The sequence below is a fragment of the Triturus cristatus genome, chromosome 6 (assembly GCF_964204655.1).
Source record: "Triturus cristatus chromosome 6, aTriCri1.1, whole genome shotgun sequence".
Taxonomy (NCBI): Eukaryota; Metazoa; Chordata; class Amphibia; order Caudata; family Salamandridae; genus Triturus; species Triturus cristatus.
The window spans coordinates 552,917,977-552,945,806 of record NC_140589.1 but is presented as its reverse complement, the minus strand read 5'-3'; the positions used below and the strand labels follow the sequence as shown (position 1 = coordinate 552,945,806).

At 47.7% G+C, this 27,830-nt stretch overlaps 1 protein-coding gene across 1 annotated transcript; it reads right to left on the bottom strand.

Annotated features, from left to right (window-relative positions):
- Positions 1-75: 75 nt before the first annotated feature.
- Positions 76-27,830, bottom strand: LOC146817388 (uncharacterized). The gene is made up of 4 exons (XM_085609205.1): positions 27,701-27,830; positions 25,970-26,113; positions 11,967-12,144; positions 76-1,157 (listed from the first exon to the last, which is right to left on the bottom strand). Exons 2-4 carry the CDS (start codon positions 26,023-26,025, stop codon positions 1,080-1,082), a joined length of 312 nt encoding a protein of 103 aa, XP_085465331.1. The 5' UTR covers positions 26,026-26,113; positions 27,701-27,830; the 3' UTR covers positions 76-1,079.

Sequence of the window (27,830 nt, the reverse complement as noted above, 5' to 3'; positions counted from 1 at the left end):
ACTTCCCTGGAGGGGCATCATATGGGTTGGGCAAGCACCTCTGTGAAGAATAGTGACATGTGGGCTAGGGTTTGAAATGACTGGGCTTGGGCTAAATTAGGGTGGATTTGGGTTAGCGGGTGAACTTTGCTCTAAGAGTGTGCTTTCCATGGGTGAAATGGGTCTTGCGTCTCTTCCTGGAAGTAGATTTTGGATGGGTAGGTCGTAATGGCAAAGAATAGGGGATAGGTATGGAAAAAGTGGTTCTTGGATGGTGGAGAAGTGTGAGTCGTCTAACAGAGCAAAGTCCAAGGGACAAGAAGAAATTGTCATAGGTAGAATTTGAGGGTAAATCAGAGCTTAGGTCAGTTTGGGAGGAAGAGGGAATTGAGGTGTCAGCTGATTGTAAAGGTGATGTGGATGGAGGTGTAGGGTCTGTGCTGATAGGTGGTGGTGTTGCTCCCTGTATGTCTGCAGGTGTATTGTGTGTAGTGATTGCTGGGGATGTTGCTGGCTGTGTGCCACATGTGTGTTTGTGTGGGTGCATGCAAAGGTGTGTGTGTGATTGGAGCAGGCGGAGGTGAAGGATTTGGGGACGGGGATGGGCAAGGCATTGGGGTTGATGAAGGCTGTTGTATGGAAGGCTGGGGTAGGGGTAAAGCCGCCATCTATGAGGAGGCCAGAGCCTGAACTGACCCCTGTAGGGCTCACACCCCACTGTAAATTCCACCTAGGTGGGCAGCCATCTGTGAACGTTGGCTGCCCAGACCCTGGATGACATTCAACAGTGCAGTCTGCCCAACAGAGATCTTTTTCAGGAGGTCAATAGCCTCACCAAGGGCAGCTCAGGATGCAGGGGTAGAGGTGCCTCCAGCAGAGGAAATGGGGAACCCAGGAAGGGTGTGTGTCTGTGCAACTGGTTGGGGAGCAGAAGGGAGGGGGGAGATGGCGGAGTAGCAGACATTGATGACACTGCACCAGATTCGGTGGTGACCAACACCACCAAGGGAGAGGCTCTGGAGTCCAACTTGCTTAATGTATTCATCCAGTCAGGATCACCCATGGCATTCCCCTTGCCCTCTTGGCCTCTGGGTCTGTCACTATCCCGACTGGAAGCACTTTGACCAGCTAGTCCCCAACATCTCGGCCCATGTCTCCTCTGTTTGGTTCTGTAGATGCTGAAATAGAAGAATAGCTTTGTTATGGTACAAATTGGTATGAAATTTGTGATACAGAAATGTCAAGAGCACATGCATGTCTACAACATGAGCTAGTAGTCCCTCCACTCATGGTGGCATTGAACACAGGATCTGATAATTGAAAGCATAAAGTTTCCTCTCCTCCTAATCCATGTCTGTAGCTGGATCTGTTTTTAACCTCTGTGAATGTGTCAGATTCACAAATGATTGGGAAACTCTCAAGACATTGGTTACATTACAACAGTAACATACAAAGGTTGATGTCACATTTCCAACCAGAGAGTGCACGGCTTGTGGGTAAGTGTGATGTGCGGTAGCTTGATTACTCATGGATATCATGCAAATTGATTTGAGTGTGTGAATTAATATTTTCATTCTACATATTTCAAATTTAGGAGACTCAGGATACCCCAACCGGCCATGGTTGTTGATGCCTCTCCGAAATCCGACAATGGCTGCTGAACAATGCTTCAGTGACGTACAAAGAAGGACAAGACGGCCAGTGGAGCTGAATTTTGGTCTCCTAAAATCCAGGTTCCGGTGCCTAGACAGGACTGGTGAAGCCCTCCAATACTCACAGGGAAGATATGCCAAATAACAGTGGCCTGCTGCAACATCCTCAACATTTCCCTGAGACAGGAGATACTGTATATCCCAGGGGATGCAGCGAATGGAAACCCAGCTGCAGGGCGCTGGGAAATGCCAAGTGATGAAAACAATAGTGGTAAAGATGAAGGTGCAGATCTGTGTCCAGAACTCATCCGCGACTACTTCTCCTGAAGGTAAGTGTATCTGTAAAATGTGTTGTTCACAGTTGCAATAGGACCCATAGTACAGACTGTGGAAATGTTTTGAGTGAATAAAACAATGTTGAGGCAAGTGCAAGTGCTGTAGTATGACCTTTTTATTGAGATTAAAGATGCTAGTGTGTAGTGTCATTGTTTAAAAATGTTGAGCCTCTGAAAAAGCAGACATGGGGTATGTTAGACCTGTCAGCCCTTTGGGTGGTCCCTCCTCATCATTATTTATTTTGTCCCACTTTTGCCTCAAACCCTGTTATAATTTTTCCTTTTTGGGAACCACCAGACTTTTTAGTGTTGATGCAGGGTCAGGGAGCCATTTTCCCTACCCCTGGAACTTCTGTCTGAGGGCCTGAGACACAAAATGGTGGCCACCCATTGTCACCTGTGACATCACCAGAACCCACTGGATGTTTCTAGAACCTTCTGTAACATTCTAGAACCCTGTGACAGTGGGAGGCAGTTTAGAATGTTGGGAGGCTATCTCAGAGTGGCAGTTGGCAACTGACTGGAGAAGAGAGAGGACAGATATAGAAGGAGGTCGGAGTAAGGCAGCAGGGGTGGAAACCAGTGCTTGGAGTGGGGTCCAGAAACCCACCCTTGATGCTAGTCCCTACTGACCAAGCCCAGCCTAAAGCCCTGTGTGGGACCAAGACCAGAAGAACCATCTTAAGGAACTGAACATTTGAAACAGGCCTTAAAGAGGAAGAACAGCAAGTTCCTGACCTGTTCAGTGGTGTCCTCCTGGAGTCCTGACGTCGAGAAGCCTGGAGACCTGGGGCCTGAGGTAGAGAAGCGGCGCTGACAGAAAGCAGACGTCGTACCCGGAGCCGCCAGAGGTCGAGTGAGGGCGCCGACGGAGGTCGTGGAGAGGCGTCGGAGGTCGAGTGGAGATTCACCCGAGGTCGAGGTGAGGGCGCTGACGGAGGTCGTGGAGAGGCGCCGGAGGTCGAGTGGAGATTCACCCGAGGTCGAGGTGAGGGCGCCGACGGAGGTCGTGGAGAGGCGCCGGAGGTCGAGTGGAGATTCACCCGAGGTCGAGGTGAGGCGTCGACGGGGGAGTGAAGTCCGCCCACCGGAGTCGCCGGAAACCGAGGTGAAGCGCGCCGGAGGTCGGGAGTGGAGATCGCACTCCGGAGACACCCGGAAGCGGGGAGACCGTGTCCCTGCGACGCCGGAAGGCGACATCGAGTCGAGACCGTCCAGCGACATCGAGTCGAGACCGTCCAGTGACATCGAGTCGAGACCGCCCAGCGACATCGAGTCGAGACCGCCCAGCGACATCGAGTCGAGGCCGCCCAGCGACATCGATCCGGAGCCGCCTCACGGCGTCGACACGGTGCCGAGCGGAGCCGATCATCGTGAAAAGGGCAGAAAGTGGTAGAGGGGGCGTCTCAGGCCCCGTGGAGCCCTGAAAAGACCATTCTAGGGGCTAGAGGGGTGTTAGAACCAGCCTGGGAGTGCCAGGGGTGAACTAAGACTGATGCAGTGACATCTGTGAGGGGCTGTGCAGTTTGGAGGGCCAGATCTTTAGGTTACCCTTGTTCTGCCTCAGCTTAGGCCCCAGCCTTGACCAATCTAGGTGGGACACCCCCATGCCACCCAAATGACCACGAGCTGTGTATGGGCAAAGTAAGACCAAGTTACCTCATGAAAGTGATCTGATCTGTAACTGTCATTGATTGCTTTTCCTTATTTATTGAGGGTGCTTTATTTATTGTCTTCCACTAATTTATTCTTGCACTGTATTTATTGTCTGACTGTATTTATTTGCCGTCTGTATTTATTGCACATCTATTTATTCTTTGCTTAATGAGGACCTGAACCTATTTATTGAAATCCCAAAGTAGCATTGTTTATTTGACCTGCTCTTTTAAAGGAAAATCCTATTGTATTGTATTTATGTTATGAAACCTGCAACTAAGAGAAAATGAGATAAAGACATATATATTTTCATCTTGTCTTCCATAATTTTTACGGTGTAGTGTCGTTTTTGGAACGGATGAACGCATGGTTATTGTGAGGGTGTGACGTACGCTTAACACGGTGCCTGATCCCCAACCGCTCGAGCCAAGCTACCATTGTGCTGGGAACCTGGTGACTGCTAACCCGGTTGCCCGGTTTCCAACATAAGGTTGGTGTTCAGCGGTGGGATAGAGCTGTGCTTGCGTCTACTCGACAATAACTTTGGGTAGTCCATAGGCCTACACTGGGAGTTTTCTCCAAGCGGACTTCCTAATTTCGAGTTTTGTTTTTTCCAAATTTACTTCTGGTGGTGGGAGGAGGTATTACAAAAGGTACCCCCCTGCATAGCTTCTGTAAGCAACTGTCTTCTATCCTGAGTGGGCAAAATGGAGTTTGTATTGGAGGATGTGGAAACTTACACTGTGGCCCAACTCAGAGAGTTTTGTGAGCGAGAGGGGGTGTTTTGTCCCCAAGGTGCAAAGAAGGGTGAGCTCCAGACCATGTTAAGGTCTTGGGGGGAGGCACGACGAGAAAGTAAGGTTGAGAAGGAGGACAGGGATGGAGAGCCTGACAGCGAGGAGGCTGGTTTGTACCAACCTGAGGTGGGGAACCTAGTAGCGGGGCCCGGAACACTTTCAAGGAAGGGCAGCAGTGTCTCTAGCAACGGCTTATTAGAAGCAGAGTTAACTGACCGGAGGGAGAAAAGACAGCTCACATGGGAGTTGGCGAAGCTGGAGAAAGAAAAGGAGGAACGGAGGATGGCTCACGAGTTGAGGCTCAGGGAGATAGATCTCCAGATCCTACGGGTCGGGGCACACACTGTTCCTAATGGTGGCAGCGAAGAAAGAGAAATCACCAGGGAACCCAAACCTTATTTGCCAAAAGACATAGTAGCCAGCTATAGTGCGGGAGATGACATCGCCAAGTGGCTAGCGGCCTATGAGGTCTCTTTAAGAGTCCATGGGGTTCCAGAGAAATATTGGGGAGGGGGATTGTACAAATACATGCCTCCAGCTGGCAGGGATACATTATTGGCCCTAGAGCAGGATGAGCAGACCCACTACCCCATGAAAGTGGCGCTCGTGAGGAAGTTTGGACTAACACCTGAGAAGTACCGACAGAAGTTCCGGGGTAGCCACAAACTGGGCACACAGAATTGGGTGGATTTCCTGGACTATGCAAAGAAGGCATTAGAGGGTTGGATACAGGGCAGTGAGGTGAGGGACTACGAGGGGTTGTTTGATTTGATGTTGAAGGAACACCTGCTCGAGAAATGTTTCCCTGAACTGCGTCAGCACCTGGTGGATAGCAAGCTGACCAATCCCCGGAAGCTTGCTGAGGAGGCGGACATTTGGGCTAGTACCCGAGTGTCCACAAGGGGGACTGGAGGGGACTTTCAAAAGACCGGACAGGGCGCCCCCCAGAAGAAAGAGGGAGGGGAAAAGAAAACGGAGTTCTCTAAAGGCCCCCAAAATAGTTTCCAAGGGAAGGGAACAGGATTCACCCCTAGGGCTAACCCACCCAGAAACCCTAATCCTGGCCAGAGTCAGCAGCCAAGGGTTGTCCATTGCTTCGAGTGTGGTGGTGTTGGACACTATAAGGGAGATGTGAAGTGCCCGAAAAGACCACCCCCTCCCATCGGAGGAAAGGCCCCCGGAGTAGCTAGTGTAGTGCTCGGGGAGGAGATGCCTTTAGATAAGGGAAGGGAGTGGGCGGGTGTCACTTTAGTGTCCCTGGGAGAACGGAAAATGGTTCCTAAGATCCAGGTGCCCGCAAATACCACGAAGTATGGGCAGTGGGTCACCATCAACAGCCAAAGAGGGGAGGCTCTGAGAGACACAGGAGCCAGTATGACTATGGTACGTAGCCAACTGGTGTCTCCAGAGCAGGTGATTCCCCATTTACTCCACCCTGCCGCGATGGCTGACGGCAGAATGGGCCACTATCCGGTGGCCGAGGTTCCATTTGAATGGGAAGGGGTTGCAGGGTTGCTTCGAGTTGCCGTAAGCCCTGCCGTGCCAGTCGATTGTCTGCTGGGGAATGACATGGAGCATAATGCTTGGAAGGAGGTGGAATACCGGACTCATGCTGAGATGCTGGGTACACCTGACTGGGCCTGTGTCAGCACAGGGTCTGCGACTACCCGGAGGGGGAGTTCGTTTAGGCGGGAGCCTGGAATAAAGGCACCGCCGGCTGCCGACCAAGGGAAGAACCGAGGGCAGGAGGAGCCTGCCTCGGCATCCGCGCCCCGTGTGACGGATAGGCCACCGGAGGTGGTGGACCAGGAGTCCGCGGAGGGGGATGTTACCGAACTGGAGAACCTACCCATCCCGGCCGAGTGGCACGTGGAGGGAGGGCCGACCAGGGAGGAATTCTGCAAGGGCCAGAAGGAGTGTCCTAACCTTGAGGGACTGAGGCGACAGGCCGAAGCCCAGGCAGCAGGGAACGTTGAGGGGAACTATCACATTTACTGGGAGGATGGCCTCTTCTACAGTGAACCCAAGGCACCCATGCACGGATCGTCACGAGCCTTGGTTGTCCCTCAACATTACCGAGCCTTTCTCCTGGAATTGGCTCATGAGATCCCCTTGGCAGGACACCTGGGGCAAGACAAGACCTTTGCCCGGCTTGTCCCGCACTTTTATTGGCCTCAAATGAAAGTGTCGTCCGACACCTACTGCCGGACGTGCGTGTCTTGTCAAGCCAGTGGGAAAACAGGGGTGAAGCTGAAAGCTCCCCTTGAACCACTTCCTGTCGTTAGCACCCCCTTTGAAAGGGTGGGCATCGACATTCTGGGTCCATTAGATCCGCCTACTACAGCTGGTCACAGGTTTATCCTGGTTCTGGTGGATCATGCCACACGGTACCCAGAGGCTATACCTCTGAGGACCATTACTGCACCTGTTGTGGCTAGGGCCCTGATGCGAATCTTTACCCGAGTGGGTTTTCCCAAGGAAGTTGTGTCTGACAGGGGGACCAACTTCATGTCAGCATACATGCGGGCGATGTGGTAGGAGTGTGGAGTGACCTACCGGTTCACCACTCCTTACCACCCCCAGACCAATGGTCTGGTGGAGAGGTTCAATAAAACCTTGAAAGGCATGATCAGAAGTCTGCCTGAAAGCCTGCGGAGGAAATGGGACGTCCTCCTACCCTGTCTATTGTTTTCTTACAGGGAAGTGCCACAGAAGGGAGTGGGCTTCAGCCCCTTCGAGCTTTTGTATGTGCACCCTGTGCGTGGACCTCTCAGCCTGGTGAGAGATGGATGGGAAAGAACTCCCAGAAAGCTTCCCCAGGATGTGGTGAGCTACATGCTGGCCTTCCGGAGCCAAATGGCTAAGTTGTGGAAGCAAGCTTCTGACAACTTGGAAGCCAGCCAAGCAGTAATGAAGGCGTGGTAGGACCACAATGCTCACCCGGTGGAATTGGAGCCTGGCCAGAAGGTGTGGGTGATCGAACCAGGAGAGCTTAGCGCCCTCCAGGATCGCTGGTCAGGACCCTTTGAGGTGTTGGAGAAGAAGGGTAAGGCTACCTACTTGGTGGATCTGAAGACCCCTCGCCAGCCCCTACGGGTGCTGCATGCCAACCGCCTCAAACCCCACCATGAGAGGCCCGAAGTCATATTGCTGATGGTGACTGACGGAGCAGAGGACGTGGAAAGCGAGCCTCTCCCCAACTTATTTGCGTCTCAAGAGAAGGATGGGTTGGTGGAGGGAGTGATTCTCTCCCCGTCCCTAACTCCTGAACAGCGGGAGGACTGCCGCCAGGTCCTGGGGCAGTACTCTTCGTTGTTCTCCCTTGTTCCGGGTAGGACTCACCTGTGCGTCCATGACGTGGACACAGGAGACAGCCCACCTGTGAAGTCAAAGATCTACCGGATGACAGACAAGGTGAAGGCCAGCATTCACAGTGAAGTCACTAAGATGCTGGAGCTAGGAGTGATTGAACCTTCCAGCAGCCCCTGGTCCAGTCCGGTGGTATTAGTACCAAAAGCTGTACCACCGGGTGCCCAACCGGAACTGAGGTTCTGTGTGGACTACCGGGGACTGAACTCAGTAACCAAGACTGATGCTCATCCGATTCCGAGGGCGGATGAACTGATTGACCGGCTGGGAGCTGCCCAATATTTGAGTACCTTTGACCTTACTTCCGGGTACTGGCAGATCTCTCTGACTGATGGAGCTAAGGAAAGGTCAGCCTTCTCCACGCCCAAGGGCCACTACCAGTTCTGCGTGATGCCCTTTGGGCTCAAGAACGCACCTGCCACGTTTCAGCGTCTGGTGAACCAGATCCTCACTGGAATGGAGAGTTTCTCTGCTGCTTATCTGGACGACATTGCCGTCTTCAGTAACAGCTGGGAGGATCACTTGCGTCACCTGCAAACTGTTCTCCAGGCCCTGAAGCAAGCTGGGTTAACGATCAAGGCCAGTAAATGCCAGATCGGGCAGGGTTCGGTAGTGTACCTTGGACACTTGGTGGGTAGTGGAGCGGTGCAACCCCTCCAGGCGAAAATCGAGGCCATCATGGCCTGGGAACCCCCCAAGACTCAGACTGAGGTCCGAGCTTTTCTGGGCCTCACCGGATATTACCGCCGCTTTGTGAAGGGGTATGGTACCATTGTGGCCCCCCTCACGGAGCTTACATCCAAGAAGCAACCTCGACGGGTAGTCTGGACGGAGGCTTGTCAGCAGGCCTTTGTGAAACTGAAGCAAGCCATGTGCGAGGCCCCGGTCTTAAGGGCCCCAGACTTTTCCAAGGAGTTCATTGTCCAGACGGATGCATCGGAACATGGCATTGGGGCAGTGTTATCGCAACTCAATGAAGAGGGTCTGGATCAACCCGTGGTCTTCCTATCCCGGAGACTACTTCCTAGGGAACAGAAGTGGAGTGCAATAGAGCGTGAAGCCTTTGCAGTGGTATGGGCTCTGAAGAAGTTGCGGCCATACCTGTTTGGCTCGCACTTCCTAGTTCAGACCGACCACAGACCCCTTCGGTGGCTGATGCAGATGAAGGGGGAGAATCCCAAGTTGCTAAGGTGGTCTATCTCCCTACAGGGAATGGACTTTCAGGTGGAACATCGGCCTGGAGTGGACCATGCCAATGCAGACGGTCTCTCAAGGTATTTCCGCCTTAGTGATGAGAACTCCCAAGGGGTTGGGTAGCTCTCCCCACTTTCAGCTGGGGGGACGCGTGTTAGACCTGTCAGCCCTTTGGGTGGTCCCTCCTCATCATTATTTATTTTGTCCCACTTTTGCCTCAAACCCTGTTATAATTTTTCCTTTTTGGGAACCACTAGACTTTTTAGTGTTGATGCAGGGTCAGGGAGCCATTTTACCTACCCCTGGAACTTCTGTCTGAGGGCCTGAGACACAAAATGGTGGCCACCCATTGTCACCTGTGACATCACCAGAACCCACTGGATGTTTCTAGAACCTTCTGTAACATTCTAGAACCCTGTGACAGTGGGAGGCAGTTTAGAATGTTGGGAGGCTATCTCAGAGTGGCAGTTGGCAACTGACTGGAGAAGAGAGAGGACAGATATAGAAGGAGGTCGGAGTAAGGCAGCAGGGGTGGAAACCAGTGCTTGGAGTGGGGTCCAGAAACCCACCCTTGATGCTAGTCCCTACTGACCAAGCCCAGCCTAAAGCCCTGTGTGGGACCAAGACCAGAAGAACCATCTTAAGGAACTGAACATTTGAAACAGGCCTTAAAGAGGAAGAACAGCAAGTTCCTGACCTGTTCAGTGGTGTCGTCCTGGAGTCCTGACGTCGAGAAGCCTGGAGACCTGGGGCCTGAGGTAGAGAAGCGGCGCTGACAGAAAGCAGACGTCGTACCCGGAGCCGCCAGAGGTCGAGTGAGGGCGCCGACGGAGGTCGTGGAGAGGCGCCGGAGGTCCAGTGGAGATTCACCCGAGGTCGAGGTGAGGGCGCCGACGGAGGTCGTGGAGAGGCGCCGGAGGTCGAGTGGAGATTCACCCGAGGTCGAGGTAAGGGCGCCGACGGAGGTCGTGGAGAGGCTCCGGAGGTCGAGTGGAGATTCACCCGAGGTCGAGGTGAGGCGTCGACGGGGGAGTGAAGTCCGCCCACCGGAGTCGCCGGAAACCGAGGTGAAGCGCGCCGGAGGTCGGGAGTGGAGATCGCACTCCGGAGACACCCGGAAGCGGGGAGACCGTGTCACTGCGACGCCGGAAGGCGACATCGAGTCGAGACCGTCCAGCGACATCGAGTCGAGACCGTCCAGCGACATCGAGTCGAGACCGCCCAGCGACATCGAGTCGAGACCGCCCAGCGACATCGAGTCGAGGCCGCCCAGCGACATCGATCTGGAGCCGCCTCACGGCGTCGACACGGTGCCGAGCGGAGCCGATCATCGTGAAAAGGGCAGTAAGTGGTAGAGGGGGCGTCTGAGGCCCCGCGGAGCCCTAAAAGACCATTCTAGGGGCTAGAGGGGTGTTAGAACCAGCCTGGGAGTGCCAGGGGTGAACTAAGACTGGTGCAGTGACATCTGTGAGGGGCTGTGCAGTTTAGAGGGCCAGATCTTTAGGTTACCCTTGTTCTGCCTCAGCTTAGGCCCCAGCCTTGACCAATCTAGGTGGGACACCCCCATGCCACCCAAATGACCACGAGCTGTGTATGGGCAAAGTAAGACCAAGTTACCTCATGAAAGTGATCTGATCTGTAACTGTCATTGATTGCTTTTCCTTATTTATTGAGGGTGCTTTATTTATTGTCTTCACACTAATTTATTCTTGCACTGTATTTATTGTCTGACTGTATTTATTTGCCGTCTGTATTTATTGCACATCTATTTATTCTTTGCTTAATGAGGCCCTGAACCTATTTATTGAAATCCCAAAGAAGCATTGTTTATTTGACCTGCTCTTTTAAAGGAAAATCCTATTGTATTGTATTTATGTTATGAAACCTGCAACTAAGAGAAAATAAGATAAAGACATATATATTTTCATCTTGTCTTCCATAATTTTTACGGTGTAGTGTCGTTTTTGGAACGGATGAACGCATGGTTATTGTGAGGGTGTGACGTACGCTTAACACGGTGCCTGATCCCCAACCGCTCGAGCCAAGCTACCATTGTGCTGGGAACCTGGTGACTGCTAACCCGGTTGCCCGGTTTCCAACAGGGTATGTGTATATATTTATTACACAACTGATCACAGTATTGTTCACATGTAGGTCTGTGCACCACATCGTCTTCATATGTTCATAATCTATTTGTGAATTCAGCTGAAATGGTTTTCTGTTTCTGAGGAAACGGAGTGGCCACAGATTTTTCCTGGGACTGTGTCATAGATGATGGATGTGTCACATCTTCATAAGGACAGCTTGTACTACAATGGTTGGGCAAGGACCTTGTTTTTCATGGTATTTTGTCTCATGGTGTGCTGTTCCCAAAGCAATATGTGTGCCATCATGTGTCACAACAAATGTTTGGGTTAAGGCAAGATAATGTAAATCTGACTTAACATGGCCTCATTACTCATTTTCTTTTTTTTTATCCTCATTCATAAATAAGTAAGTTGTCTTAAAGCAGTCAATGGCACATTCCTAGGTCCAAACAGAAGGGAAATACCACCTTGTGAAACTCTTATCTCCTCAAGGACTCCTGGAATAGCCGACCACAAGACTCCTGGGAATATAGCGGTTAAGAGCATGACCTCCTTCCCTAAATGTAACCTCCGTCCCTTAAACTCACTTATTTCATAATCATTGGACTTTTTCTTTTTTTAGGAAGTTGAAGTATCAAATTTGCTGATCCACTCCTCCCAGGCCCAAAAAAATGTAGTTATTTTCCTTGACCTACATCCCAAGTCCCATTTATGGGTTCTTTTAACAGATACAACTCAGTCCAATAATAATGGGGGATTGGGGGATACCCATTTTAAACAAATTTCTCTTCTGGCCAAGAGAATTAAGACAGATAAAAGTGAGGCTTGGAGTTGCGAGAGCTTGCAACTAATACTCTCCTCAGGCCCGATACCAAAGATGACCAAAACCAAGCTTACCTTAATTTCTTGGCCAAGTACCTCTGCGATCATCTTACCCACGTGGTGCCAGAAGCTCTGGATCTGAAGACACTGTTGAAACATGTGCACGTCGTCTACACACCCCGAGGTACACTTCAAGCAGACCTTTACTCCTCCACCTCCTATCTTGGTAAGCTTCTTCGGGGTCCAATAAGCTCTATGAAGTGTAAAGAGATGGTTTCTTCTCAATGGGGCAGCTTTAACAACACTCCATAAAGTGCATATTGATACTTGCCAATAAGATGTAACGTTGCTGAGAGGCAGGTCTCTTCTCCAGGGTTCGTCCATAGGTATTAATAGGGGTTGTCCTTTAACTAAGAGCCAGTACCTTTTAGATACTTCTTAACATTGGTTAAGTGGGGCTAGCAACTTGTTCTCAAGTACTTCATTCGCAACTCCATCCTTGCCCAAGTTTATCGGCCAGCTAGGCAATTGATAACATTTCAATCTGGACAACCTTTGATTCGTAAAATTACTGAGGAAGTCCCATGGGAGTAATTTTTTGTCTTGCAGTAATTGACCCCATTTGACAATGCCTTCTTCCAAAAGTGAGACTGACAACCTATCCTTGAGGCACACAGGCTTACCCGGAGAGTTCAAAATAGGACCGCTTGAACAGTAGTACAGAATTCTGAGCATCTTCCTCAGCTGATACCATAGTTCACAGGCCGACCTCAAAACCTTTAATTTCACTTTTTTAAAGTATTTGGGATGCCCAAATTTAAAGAGAAGCCAATCCCTCCCCCGGGGAATATTTTTGGACATGGCTAATAGAAAGGGGGGAAAACAAGAGGAGTCAAACAAGAGATGTCTCACATTCTTAAAATGGAATGCCCAACAGTAAACACAGAGATCGGGGCTAGCTATACCCCAATCCTGCTTTGGGCATCTTAGTTTCCTCCACGCAATCCTAACCTTTTATTGGACCAGAGGAAGCAATTTATATCACTTTGTATATCCTTTAATGTTTTCAAACTAAATAATAACGGAATTGCGTCAAAAATAAAAGTACATTTTGGCAAAATGGACATTTTAACTAGGTTGGAACGACCAAAAATTGACAGTGGGATACTATCCCATGATCTTAATAAGGTTCCTGTCTCTTTCCTTTTTAACTCAAGGTTAACCTGGGCCAGTCTCTTAATGTCCTGTGTGATTTGTATACCTAAGTATCTTATTTGCTGTTTAACTAATGGGAAACTAGATTGTAATTTCCAAGACATTATTTCTGTTTTTTGTGAGTTAATTGTATACACAGAAATCTTCCCAAAATCCAACAAAAGCTGCTCCAATTTTGGCAGATGGTTGGACTTTCCCCTGTAAAAATCATCAAATCATCGGCATAGAGTGCTAGTTTTTTCACCCATCCCTCATATTCAATTGGAGCAAAGATTTCACTTGCCCTGATGTTACAGGCCAATGGTTCAATGTAAAGATCGAAAAGTATGGGGTAAGAGGACATACCTGTCTAGTTCCTTGCTCCAGCCTAACTAAATTAGTTACATTTTCATTAACTACTATCCTTGCTGTGGGACTGAGCTGTGTGGCGTAGGCAAGGCCAGCTCACCCTATCAAAGGCTTTGGCTGCATCAAATGCAAAGATAGTAAGAGGAATCTTGTTGACTGAAGCAATGTCAATTGCGCCAATCAGCTCATGGGTTAAATCATGGTGCTGGTGGCCCCTAATAAACCCTTTCTGGTCAGGATGGACCAGATAGCCCATCATGGTGTTCAATTCAATTTGCGCAAAGATTTTATAATCGCAATTCAGCAGGGAGATGGGCCTATAGGACTCACTTTTTTGGGGTCTTTATTAGGCTTCAGAATCAAAAGTAACGGCTGCCTCATCCCCGGAGTTAGGAATTGGAGTATCTTTGGAGAAAATACTATCGCATAACTTCTCCAGAATAGGAGCTAGGGTCTCGTTAAGGGCGATATAAAACTCATTAGGTATAGCATCCAACCCTGCTGCTCCACATCTTTTTAGGTGTTTTATTGTAGCCTTTATTTCTTTTAACGAGATGTTTTCATTCAACTGTTAGGCCTGATCTCCAGACAAAGAGGGTAGAGTTATTCTATCCAAAGAATTTTTTATTCGAGATTCAGAAACCACCTGATCTTCTATATATAGTGCTTGGAAATAAGACTCAAATGCTTTTTCCATTTTAGTATTATCTGACAACACCGCTCCTGAGTCTAGGTTTAGTATATGCTTAATTATATTCTTTGTTTGATTGGTATGAGATTTCCAGGCGAGGAGTTTCCCGTACCATTCTCCATATTCATAATTAGCTAGCTTGCTAGCCTCCCATCTCCTTCTAGTAATATTATCTAAGTAATCAACCAGAGCATGCCTCTTGAATATAACCTCAGAATTTTCCTCCCTCTACTCTGCATTATCTTGGTTGGAAGCTTGCTTATTCAGCACTCTGGCAATATCGGCTTCCAGTGATTTTAACGTTTCTTTGGTCTCCTTATGTATTTTGGCTGAAAGACTTATCACTCTGCCTCTGATGCATGCCTTATAGGCATCTCATATTACCTGTAAAGGAGCCGAGAGTTCATTAATTTAAAAAAAAGACAGATTGTCGCTCTTTAGTTGGTCGATCGCTGAAGCATCAGAGAGAAGGGCTCTATCAAAGGTCCATCTTCCTGTTGCCGAATGTCTTACTATTTGTAGTACCAGCAACACCTCTGAATGATCTGAGAGGTGTTCTGGGATATGTGTTACTGACCTAACACTATTTGTCAGCCTGGTGTCTACTAAAAACAAATCAATTCTTGAATGATGGCCATGTTTTTTATTATGAAATGTATAGCTTAAGGGGCCGCTTACACCCCCATTCGTTACTCTCCAAATATCTATGAGGCTGAGATCATCTATCAAGGCTCTAATTAAAGAGCCCATTTTAGTGGATACTAATCCTGCCCCATTAGACCTATCAAGTGAGGGATTTAGGAGGATATTGAAATCACCGCCGATGATGACCGGCAGATTAGACTGCATTAATTGGTTATAGATAGTTTTTAAGGCTGAATCATCATCAATGTTTGGTCCATAGTACTCCACTAAAACCACTCAATCATTCTGAATTTTGATATCAGTGATAATCCAACGCCCCTTATTATCTACCTTAAAAGGCCCAAGAGTTACTTTAGACGCTTTTTTAAAAATAAAGGCTACTCCTCTTATACAACATGTTTGGGTGGTATGAAGTGAACCATCAATCCATGTTTGGAAACACCCGCCTCCATTCATCAATAGCGAGATGTGTTTCCTGTAATATAATAATATCGTAATTTGATTGGCAAAGGTATTGGAGGATTCTTCTTTGCCTACCCACCACTCTGAGCCCATTAACGTTCAATGTAAAAATTCTAATTGGAGTCAAAACAGGCATTTAGGTATATCAAATCCAACGTCTAGGTCCACCAAAAAAGAAAACTTGTTCATGGCCTAAGCCCCTCTTGTTTACAACTTACTTTAAAATGGTAGAAATATTAGGACTTTCCCCCCCTAATATGCTCCCCACCCAGTGAAATACAACCTTAATTTGCTTCTCATGTGACCCCCCCCCGACCCCCCCAGGGAACCCTCCCTTATGACATTTTGGTATGATGGAAATGTTACCCTGAAGAGCTCACTTCCCCCTCTGCGGTTTGCAATAAACAAACAAACAGTTATACCTGAGCTTTAATTTGATCAATGAAAATCCCAACCTCCTTCGGGTCTCTAAAATTAGACAATTTATTTTTCCACATAACCCTAAGTGAGGCTGGGAATCTCAACTGTACTGTTGCACCCAAAGGTCTTAAAATTGGCATAAATATCCCCAGCTCCCACTGTCTATCCTGTGTAATTCTCGAAAGGTCTGACCTGATCGGAAAGGCCCAATTCCCTTTTGTGAAACTACCAGCTTTAAGGCTTCAGATAACACTCGTTATTTTAGTGTATAAATTTTGAAATTAACCAAGATTCTCTGGGGAGTTTTCCTGTTCAGATTTTGTGTAAAGGGATCTCTGTGGATTGTCTGAGGAGATGGCCTCATTACTCATTGCTTATGACCTGCATGTGACTGTTTCTGTGTCCTATCATAATGTGTTAAGTGTTCTTTTCACAGATGACTGACAATGACAATGTGTTATCCCACCAGATGTAGGCAACACATATTTGTTAAGTTCCTGGGGTCAAGGACGGTAGTGCAGACATGTGTCTGTGTACTTAATTTCTATCTGTTATTTTGATTAAATGATCTTCGAGGCAAACCACATGTGCATGTCAAATGTTTTTTAATTAATGAATTGTTCTTGGCATGAAGTGAGTTTGTGACTACTTTGGTATTCCGATACAAAGATGTTAAACTAGTGCCAATACAGATTTTAGCTTTTGCAGCAAGTCCTGCTGAAGATGTATAGCTGACTTGACACACATTTAGACAGTCTGTGTTTGTACAGATTCAATGATGTAGATAGTGAAACAAGTGTGTCTATCCTCATCTGAGCTACCACTGTACAGAGGGGATAGCATGGTTGTTATGCAGACCCAACTATATTTCCAGGAGTAAGAAATTATTTCTTTACAAATATACATGTTATTTGACCATGGATGATTCATCACATACAACAATGTTAGTAAGAATACCATGGACAGTATGATTATTGGGGCATATCTCAATTTATTTGAATGAGAATACAAGTATCAGAAATATCAAGTGATTTTGAGAATAACGGTGATAGGAGTGTGACAAATATTTGAAGTGGAGGATACAATCATGGTGGATGAAAACATTCAAGTAGGGTCCCTAAATTCTGGGTGCGAAAGTCCAAATGACTTCATCAGAGTGGGAAATACAGGTAGGTCGAGTCAACAACATGAATTTGTGGCACACACAGCAACGACATTAGTGGCGAGATGATTCTCTGCCGGTGGTTCTGGTCTTGCCACCCTTCCCTCCTGAAGTCTTACAATGACGTCCCCTCTTTCTGGGTGAGAGGAGATTAGGAGCTGCTGAGCTTGGCATGTCTGCGGGCGTAAACTCCTCTGTCAGGGCCTCCCTTCCTGTGGCAGCTGCAGAGGTTGTTGGTGATGATGAGCTTGGCACACAGGGAGAAGGAGCTGTTGGGGAAATCCCTGCCGAAGGTGCTGTTGATATCCCTCAGCACCCCTACCATGGAGGTCACCTCGGAACGTAGGCCGACCACTTCAGTGCAGACCACTGCCACCTCAGTGCATAGGCCTGCTATCTCGTTGAGGTCAGCCATATGACCCCGGATGGCCGTGACCTCCTGGTATGTAGACTGATGCAACTCCATCTTTTCTCTGACTTTGGTGACAACCTGGCCCAATGCAACTTGAGAGCCCTGGTACAGAGCCAGGACCTGTGTTATGGCATCCTGGGCACCCATCTCATCAGTGGACTCATGCTGGGGATCCACATTGGCCCTCCTCTGACTTCTAGCCCCACTGCCCTCTGGCCTACACACAGACTGTACACTCCAACTGGGTCCCGGCTCCTGACTGACTGGGGTGATGGTGGCTGTCTGAGAAGCCATAAATGGGGCGAAGGAAAGGGTGATCTCTGTGCTAGGCACAGCGGTTGTTGGGACAGATGTTGTCAGAGTTGTTTCCACTGTGTTGGGAGGAGTGGTCCCAGAGTGGCCAGCTGTTGAGGTCTGCCCAGACTGCCCAAATGTGTTAGGCTGTTCGTCGACGTCCAATGCTTCAGGAGCATGTTAGTCACTGAGGGATTTGTTGTTATCTGTGTCTTGAAATTGGGAGGGACTCTGCTGACTATCCTCCATCTGCTCCGCAGCAGTTGCTGGGTCAGCAATGGATTCAAATGGAGATTAAAGTTAATGGCAACATTAATATGAGTACACCTAGGACATATGTGTCCAGTCCATTAAAGTGCGAAAGAACTGATATCTGAAACTAGTGACATAAATCATCTTCAACGTTAATAATGTCAATCTGCTAATATTTCTTCTCATAATTTTACAAAGGTGAAAATCTTGTTCCCTTGATTTTGCAGTTTCCTCAGTGAGTCTTCAACAAATACCTACACTGACAGGGTATGGTTCCAAGGGATATCTGTACATGCAATGTGGCATATTGTTTGCTAGGCTGTCAAAATTGAGCTTTGATGACTTAGTTTGTCCTCAATTAATGTTTAGACTTTTGAGCATGGGCTCATTTGACAGTGAAGGATATCAGAGGGTCTTGTTTGGCACACATTTCTTAGTTGTATGGTTGGGTTATTGTGTAGCTCAGGAAAACATAACTCTGGGTTTGTGTGCATGACACAGCAACGACCTAAGATGGCTACCTCAGATTGCATTTCTGTAAATTTCTCAATGTGCCAAATTTCATGTTGGATATTTGAGTAGCAAGATGGCTGCCAGGTGAGAAGGGGGGTGAGGAGAGTAGCACGCTGGGTGATGGTGAAGAGACAAGGCCTCATGGTAGATGTGGTCACTTGGATAAGACTTTGTTATTAGATAAGAAGAGTTTTGCTCCTTGAGTGAAGTTCTTTCAGTAGAAATATGGCTGCCAGGTGTAGCATGCTGGGTGGCGGTAAAGAGACAAGGCCTCATGGTAGATGGGTTGAAGGGGATGTACCTTTAGCTGAGGCAGATAAAATGTACGCTCCTTGAGAGGAGTTAGTTCAGTAGCAAAATGGCTGCCGGGTGAGAAAGCGGGTGAGACGTGTAGCATGCTGTGTGGTAGTAAAGAGGCAGGGCCTTGTGGTAGATGTGTTAAAGGGGATGTACCTTTAGCTGAGGAGGAGAAGAGTTTTACTCCTTAGGTGGAGTTACTTAAGTAGCAAGATGGCTGCCAGGTGAGAAGGGGATGATGAGTGCAGCATGCTGGGTGGTGGTGAAGAGACAAGATCTGATGGTGCATGTGTTGAAGGGAATGTACCTTTAGCTGAGGCACAGAAAAGTTGTGCTCCATGAGTGGAGTTAGTTCAGTTGCAAGATGGCCGCCAGGTGAGAAGGGGTTGATGAGTGTACCATGCTGGGTGGTGGTAAAGAAACAAGGCATCATGGTAGATGGGTTAAAGGGGATGCACCTTTAGCTGAGGCAGATAACAGTTATGCTCCTTGAGAGGACTTAGTTCAGTAGCAAGATGGCTGCCAGGTGAGAAAGGGGATGAGAAGTGTAGCATACTGTGTGGTAGTGAAGACACAGGCCCTTGTGGTAGATGTGTTGAAGGGGATGTACCTTTAGCTGAGGAGAAGGAGAGTTTTACTCCTTGAGTGGAGTTCCTTCATTAGCAAGATGGCTACCAGGTGACAAGGGGTGAGGAGTGCAGCATGCCAGGTGCTGGTGAAGAGACAAGGCCTTATGGCAGATGCAGTCACTTGTATGAGACTTTGTTAATGGATGAGATTTGTGCTCCTTGAGTGAAGTTAGTTCTGTAGCAGGATGGCTGTCAGGTGAGAAAGGGGGTGATGAGTGTAGCATGCTGGGTGGTGGTAAAGAGACAAGGCTTCGTGGTAGATGGGTTGAAGGAGATTGTAGAGAGATTGCTGGATGACATCATGGAATGTATGATGTCAGCCTAAGGTGGAATGTTTGGGGTTGAATTAGAGAGACTGTTGAGCTGGAAGCTCAGCTGGGTTGTTGCTGGATAATAAATCCTTTTGAAGATCAAACTACACTTCGTGTAATCTTTACAGAGATGTACCTTTAGCTGAGGCAAATAAAAGTTACGCTCCTTGAGATGAGTTATTTCAGTAGCAAGATGGCTTCCAGGTGAGAAAGGGAGGGAGAAGTGCAGCATGATGTGTGGTAATGAAGAGACAGGGCCTTGTGGTAGATGTTTTGAAGGGGTTATACCTTTAGCTGAGGAGGAGAAGAGTTTTGCTCCTTAAGTCGAGTTAGTTCAGTAGCAAGATGGCTGCTAGGTGAGAAATGGGGTGAGAAGTGTAGCATGCTGTGTGGTACTGAAGAGACAGGGCCTTGTGGTAGATGTGTTGAGGGAGATGTACCTTTAGTTGCGAAGGAAAATAATTTTACTCCTTGAGTGGAGTTAATTCAGTAGCAAGATGGCTGCCAGGTGTGAAGGGGATGATGAGAGTAGAATGCTGGGTGGTGGTGAAGAGAATATACCTGATGGTGGATGTGTTGAAGGGAATGTACCTTTAGCTGAGGAACAAAAAAGTTGTGCTCCGTGAGTGGAATTAGTTCAGTTGCAAGAGGGCTGCCAAGTGAGAAGGGGGGTGATGAGTGTCGCATGCTGGGTGGTGGTAAAGAGACAAGGCCTCATAGTAGATGGGTTTAAGGGGATGTACCCATAGCTGAGGCAGATAAAAGTTACTCTCCTTGAAAGGAGTTAGTTCAGTAGCAAGATGGCTGCCAGGTGAAAAGGGAGGTGAGGGGTGTAGCATGTTGTGGTAGTGAAGAGACAGGGCCTTGCGGAAGATGTGTTGAAGGGAATGGACCTTTAGCTGAGAAGGAGAAGAGTTTTGCTCCTTGATTTGAGTTACTTCAGTAACAAGATGGCTGCCAGGTGGGAAGGGGGTGATGAGTGTTGCATGCTGTGTGGTGGTGAAGAGACAAGGCTTCATGGTAGATGTGTTGAAGGGGATGTAACTTTAGCTGAGGCAGAGAAGAGTTGTGCTCCTTGAGTGGCGTTAGTTCAGTAGCAAGATGGCTGCCAGGTGAGAAGTGGGGTGCTGAGTGTAGCATGCTGGTTGGTGTGAAGAGACAAGGCCTCATGGTTGACGTGTTAAAGGGAATATACCTTTAGATGATGCTGGGAAAAGTTCAGCTCCTTGAGTGGAGTTAGTTCAGTTGCAAGATGGCTGCCAGGTGAGAAAGGGGGTGAGGAGTGTAGCATGCTTTGAGGTAGTGAAGAGAGAATACCTCTTTGTAGATGTAGTAATTCGTAACTTTTGTGATGAGTATTGTACCAAAGCCGTATATTGAACAGATCTTTGATTGAACACACATTTACATGATCCCACATTACATTCTTCAATTCTTGTAGTAATTGATGCTCCACTTACACACCCAATTGAAATATGATACAATTTTTGCAATTAATATCTGTAGTGTAGTTTGCAACAATTTTTGAGATGTAATATACGTGCTATGTTCACAGAGTGGATGTAAATGTTGACAGTAAACGCCTATTTGATTGCAGACAGGACTTTGTGATATTGTGTCAGTTCTTGTAGTATGGCTTACCAGAGTCCATTCCCCCCTGTATTCCTTCCAAGCCCCCAGGGTGTAGGATGGCCAAGACCTTCTCCTTCCAGAGCATGAGTCGTAATGGTGCACAAGGAGGCTCTCTACCAGTTCTCCATGCCTCCAGAAGGTGGTGACTGTACGTCTTATGAACCTTCTCTGGAAGTGGTTCCACCTCTTCCTAAAGTTGTTCTGTGTGTGCATGTGAGAGCATTCATAGTATATGACTATCCTCTCCCACATTTCCGATCTTGTGATGTGAGGAATAGGCTGGACTTGGGTACCAAATATTTGGGGCTCAACTTGAAGGATTTCATCCACTGTGCTTGTTAATTCCACTCCACTGAAGGCTGTTTTTTTGGGGACCATAGTAAGGGGAAAAAAAATGTTAGGGTAGTGAGTTCAAAATTATATTTAATGGCTTAGATTGTGCATATGGACTTAAAGGGGGGTGGTGGTGGTGCTTAATGAGTGAAACATTCGAAATTATTGATGAAAGAGTATTTATGGTTGTGATGAAGATGGCTGTTCGGTCTGAAATGGCAAAGGATGTAGGTCAAGTTAGGGGTGTGGTTTATAGTGTGGTTTGTAGGTGTGGTCACTTGTAAGGAGATTTCAGAGGTGTGGTATCTAGATCCAGCCACTAGTATTTTTCTGGATTTTTTTTTATTTGGTTCTTCGCACATCAGCTATAGACCATCTTTGACTAACTGGCATTGGCTGTCTACTCCACAGCAGAACCACTGACAGGATCTCCAGGGTGGTGGTGTGTGTTTGGGACTGTGAAAATGAAAGAATGAGCATGTGTTTCTCCTTCCCTCGCAGTCAATAAAAAAGGATTCATTCCAGTTTGGCAACACAAAGAGTGACCATTGACGTTTTGAATTGAAGAGGTAGTATTTTATTGGCAACAGTCACTTTATCATTTCATATATGCAAAAGAATCCATTTTTGTTGGAGAGATAGAGCAGCCGACAACGTGTTTTGCCCTCCGTGGCGACATATGCCAGGGCTTTCTCAAGGCTAATCATCGTATTCTGTAATGAAACAGTCAGCGATTTTATATGCACATTAACTTCAGCAGGTATTAAAATCCAAATCGGAAAAGAAATCCAGAGATAATCCCATGTAGTGGCGATCCAGCGATGTGTGTGTTCGGGACTGCTTAACTCTTAATATGATGGGTGGCTGTCTGCCGGAGCAGCGGCGGCATGAAGTAGATGGACACGGTCCTCTGGAGGTCGGCCTGTCAACCTCGTAATAAGGCCCTTAATGTGCTTTTGTAGTAGGACTTTTCCCGGCAAATTATTCTTAATTAAGCGACAGGTCGGAATTGCATTATTATTGGTAATTCCACATCAAAGAATAACCCAGAATTATCAAAACTGCTCCGATCACTCTAGCGAAATTAAAATTCCGCCCAGGCCTACTTGTAAGCAGCCACTCAATACCTTATCCCTAATCACCTTAATAAATCATACTTTTAATACGATGATTTTGCTAATGTTTTACAGAAGCTAGTTTTAATTATTGCAATTGAAAATAGTTTCCATAAACCCATGTAAGTAATTGTATGACTCACCATAGAGAATTTAAAATGATAAACCATCGCAATTATTTCTTCCTTGTTTTTGAAAAAGCATTTTGTAAGCAACCTACACATATCTTTCTAACAGATAATTATCCCCCTTTTAAAATTCCAATCATTGGTCTGTATTGATGCTGAGTTTTAATAGCCCACTTGATATATCTTCATGTGAAAATAACGCCAAGTACCTGATCACAGTGCTTTTAAAATATGAAAAAGTCAAATGCTTTATTACTAATTTTTTTGAGCATATGTTCTCAGTTATGTTTCCTGCTTCCAAATGAAGAAAAGTACCGATTTCGGCTTGAAAGTTAGTAGGTAAACAATGTTGTTACTAGTGGCGATATAAAAAAAATGTATCTTGACATACTTCCCTTTCTTTTTGGAGCGCATTCTATAATGAATGCAGATGGTGCACCGGTCTGGGCCCTGCCTGTATCGGACCACCACAGAATATAAAAGGCGTGCTGCATTGCTAGAAAGTACAGAACGGGGTCTTAAAGTTTGCAGCTTATTGTTATTCTATTTTAGTCAAAGCCAGTGTAGGCCTGGTGGACATCAAAGTGCCTTTCATTTTCCAGCTTTCAGATGACCACTCCTTTGATTTGTTCACCTAAGGATTCGAGTTCCCTTCTTTTGGTATCTTCCTCCTTCATTTATATAAATGCATGGAGCAGCACTGCTTACTTTGGCAAGAATCGTGTTCCTAGCTGTCATCAGGTATTAAGATGACCCAGGTAAGAATTCAGGTTGGTACTCAGACATTAATAACATGCCATTGACTGTTTCCGAGGATTAAGCCAATTTTATTGTATGAGCAATCTCGATAAAACGTGGATGCTTTTATGACTATATAGAAAGTGGAATAACTGCAGGCGTGAACTAAAGTTAGAGGCAGGGCAGCATAGTATCTACCACCCTCGGAATTGACAATGCTATGCCTGCTTTAAGTAGCGCTGAAGGCTGCAGTAAGAACAATCAGTAAAATGGGCCTCTAGGCGCTCAGTTACCTTTTCCACTTATTAACTCTTTTCACTCCTTTAGTCATCCAGCAGCCAACTGAAGGCTTTAAGACAGGGGACAAATGTGCAGTTGTGGCTTGTGACATTTGACAGTGGTGGGGTGTAAACGTTCTGTCGGAGTGCACTGTGGTGAGCGAGCGCAGCGAGCGAGCACAAACATCTCAAGGGTGGTTGGGGGGGGGGGGGTTCTCTGAGTCGAGACAATTTTGAAAAAAGAGAGGGTAAATGGTGCATTTTCAAGCAAATTTGAGAAGCAAAAAGGTTAATAAAGCAATTGTAAAAGTGCAGTTATTACATTAATAAGGGGATGCCATATACCAACAGATAGATACTGCCACAAAGTTGGTTTTATAAAAATGGGTCTAATTGGTGAAAATTATAGCACAATTATTCAAATATATTGGCTTGAAGCCATACAATATTCAGTCAGGTCTATGGGGGACAGCATGTAATATTGCAATAATTCAGGGTCTGCCACATTACCTAGGAGCTATATATTTCCAAAGCGGAAAATCATCTGCTTATAAAAATGTTGTGCCAAATACAAAAATGGATGCAAAGTGGTGGAGCATTGGTGCCACAGAAAATGCCAGTGAGAATGCTAATACAGTCAGCCTAGTTGCATCTCAAAAGTTGGAAACTTTGTGTCAGTATCTAATGCCCAACATTTTGCATGTGCATTAATAACGTGGTTTGCTTTTAATAGTATGATGATACACCAGCATACCACAGAACAGCCCATGTGACATCACAGACCGAACGTTCACTGATGCTCATTGCGACAGAAGACAGCTCAATGTGCCAATCAGCCACTGAAGCTGCCTGCTTTGCAGTGTGTGATGCAATGACAGGTGCAGGTAACCAAATATACAGGTTCCAGTTGAATGAATGAATGAAATTCTATTTGTATAGCACATGGCTACCCTAAGGCCTCCCAGCGCTGTTTCACACATTATTAGCATTCAGTAACTACACGTACTGCTATGAAGCCAGCACCCACACTGCTAAGATTAGAAAAACCAAGATTGCCATTGCAGATTCTACCATTGAACATGTTTAGTAATGGCATTGGTCCTCGCCTCAAGGCCCCAGTGGCCCCTGCAGTTCTTCTCAGGTGCATGCCAGCAGGTGCCTGCTCAAGTGACCTGGAGCTGGGCCAGCACTCCCTCCCAGACTGAGCTTTGTGTAATATTTAACTAGCTGCGGAATGCAAGCAATGCGCTCCACGGGGCTGCGCTCTGATTGGCCATGGCGCTCGTAAGAAGTTACAGCAATCCGTGGGTACTCTTGCTGAAGTATTAACCCTCACAAGGTGCGGACCATATCCCTCGGCCAAGTAACACAGAGCCCACGGCCTTCTATCACTCAGTACAGCATTGTTGGTATAATGCTATTATTAGCATAATGAGTCTCTCTGTTGTAGTTAATGTTATTGATTTCGCTGTTCGTATTAGGATGTATTATTATTCCGATTCGTTTTACTGCTGTGGTTGTTCTGTTTCTTTCCCACCCTGTAAAAATCGCTGAGCACAATTTGCAAACACACTACAACTGTGCTCCAGCGCCGTGAGTCGGACACTGGACCTACCGCATCTGTCAAACATGCATGATCAAAGACAGATAATATTCGGGATTCAGAGGTGATAGTTTAGCATTTTTTCACAAAGTACAATCCTATTCATAGAAACTCACATCACACGCACACACCAGTCAGCACATGTACGGATAGGGTCCAGGCTAAGCCCACGTCTACTGCCTGCAGCTGCAGTTAATGCCTATAAAAGTTTTGCAGGCTCTTTAAATTGCTATAATGTCTGAAACACTGATGTGTCTTCAATCAAGATGAAATGCTCACAGGATGATGAAAACAGTGAAATAAAGTCATTTACATTCACAACACAGCACTGCACAGTGGTCTGCAGAGTGCGCGACCGCTGCCAGCCGCTCTCAGGCAGACTTTAGCCTTTAGAATTCTCCCCTATCAACTGATAGCGGCGTCTAGGACTCGCTTTCAACAGGGAACATGAGTTCGGTACAAGAACAATGGTTTAATATTCAGAAATATATCCGTGCTTGCAGCTGGAGGCGTCAGTCGTGGCTCTTAATACTCGCAGAAGGAAGTGGAGGGGGGGGGGGGGTGACGCAGGGGGGCGTAAAAATAAAATTAAAAACTTACCTGACCGTCTCTGCTACTGGGCCGGGTCCCGTGCCGCCTCTGGCTGAGGCCTTCATATGTCACATTGACCAGATCGGTGCTTCTTAGATGCTAGTTGGCCTGGGGCAGTGACAGTCGGAGGTCGGGCTGGTGCCTCTCAAAGTCCTGTCGGAGTATAAGGCACAGTATAACCATATAATCATTGGCCTCCCAATGTCAGTGAAACGCCATTCGGATTGGGACACAGTCAGTCACGCATCAAGCAGGTGGCAGTACCGTTAGGAGTTACTGCCATTCACATCTTTTCCAAACACACATGACCCTACTTGTCACGTACATCTCATTTTATTGCTGCGGCATACAGCCTTCGCAGGCTGGCTCTGGATTCTCTCGTTTGTGTGTCTGCTGCCTGTGGAAGCTGCCTGTGGCATGTCTCAATGCTGGCTGTGTACCATGGCTGCAGCCTCTCTCAGTGCTGGCTGTACCTCTATCAGTGCTCCCTGTGCAGGCTGTTGCTGCCCCCCCCCCCCCCCATACATGTGGCTGCAACATGATGGCTGTAGCCTCTCGCAGGCTGCGGCCTCTCTTAGTATATGATTGCCTGTGGAAGCAGCCGGCCTGCGGCCTCTCTCAATAATTGCGGCCTAGCTTAGTATGTGGCTGCTGCCTGTGAAAGCTACCTGCCATTTTCCTCAATGTTGACTGTACGGGTTGCGGCCTCTCTGGGCCTATCTCAGTATGTGGCTGCGGCTTCTGCTGCCTTTGGAAGTTTCCTGCCGCCTTTCTCAGTGGTGACTGTGCAGGTTGCGGCCTCTCTCAGTGCTGGATGCCTGTGCAGACTGCGGCCTCACATAGTATGCGTAGTATGCGGCTGAGGCTTCTTCTGCCTGTGGTAGCTGCCTGGGGTCTGTCTCAATGGTGCTGCCTGTGTCGCCTGCACCCTCTCAGTTTCTGGCTGGTCCCGGGCATCCTGCCCGCGCATGGTGCTCCTGACTCTCTCAGTGTGTTGCTGTTGCCTTTCTAGTGCCTGTGAAATCTACCTGTAGCTCCTCTCAATGCTGGGTATGCATGATGGCAGGAGCCTCTCTCTGTGCATGCCTGCTGCCTATCTCTGAATGTAACTGCAGCTTCTGCTGCCGGCTGTTCTGTCTGTGGCCTCTCTCAGTGCTGACTGCAGGCTCTGGCCTCTCTCGGTACCGGCTGTGCTGTCTGCAGCCTCTTTTAGTGCTAAATTCAGGCTGTGGCCGGTCTCGGGTTGGAGCGCCGCACACTCGTGCAGTCACAGCATGGCCTCCCGTGCCCCCCTGGGAGACTGGCGCTGCTGACAGCCACTCGCTTGTAACCCGCTGCTTTGGAAGCCAGTGCCCGCCTGCCTCTCTCCTGGACGTCTCAATTTAGAGATGGCAGCTGAGACCAGGGGAAGCAGCGTGCAGGATGTGAGTACTACCACATGGGGCCCACCGAGCTCCCTGCCTGAGAAGAGGAAGCCCCCTCCGCTCCCAGCTCCGAGGCGGTGCCCGTCAGGCCAGATGCCACCTTATGTGAGATGAAAAGATCCACGTCTGTACCAGAGGCGGAGAAGTAACCTAGGCCATCAACGAAGAGGCTGTAAAGAGCTGTATTTACCTGCTGGAACAAATATTGTGTAACCTGCAGGCGCGGCTGGCAAAACGGTTGGGTGGGTTCATGGGGGGGGGGGGGGGGGGAGCAAAGTGGGATAATAATAATATATATTTAAAATAAAAAACGTACCTTTCCTGCTTCCTCTGAGACCGCATCACGGTCCCCCGCCTCAGGTCCTGTTTGCTCTGGAGTCCTGCAGCGTTTTAGGCAGCCTCCCTCCTCCTGCTCTCCTAAGCTAATCACAAAGCTGCAATGGCAG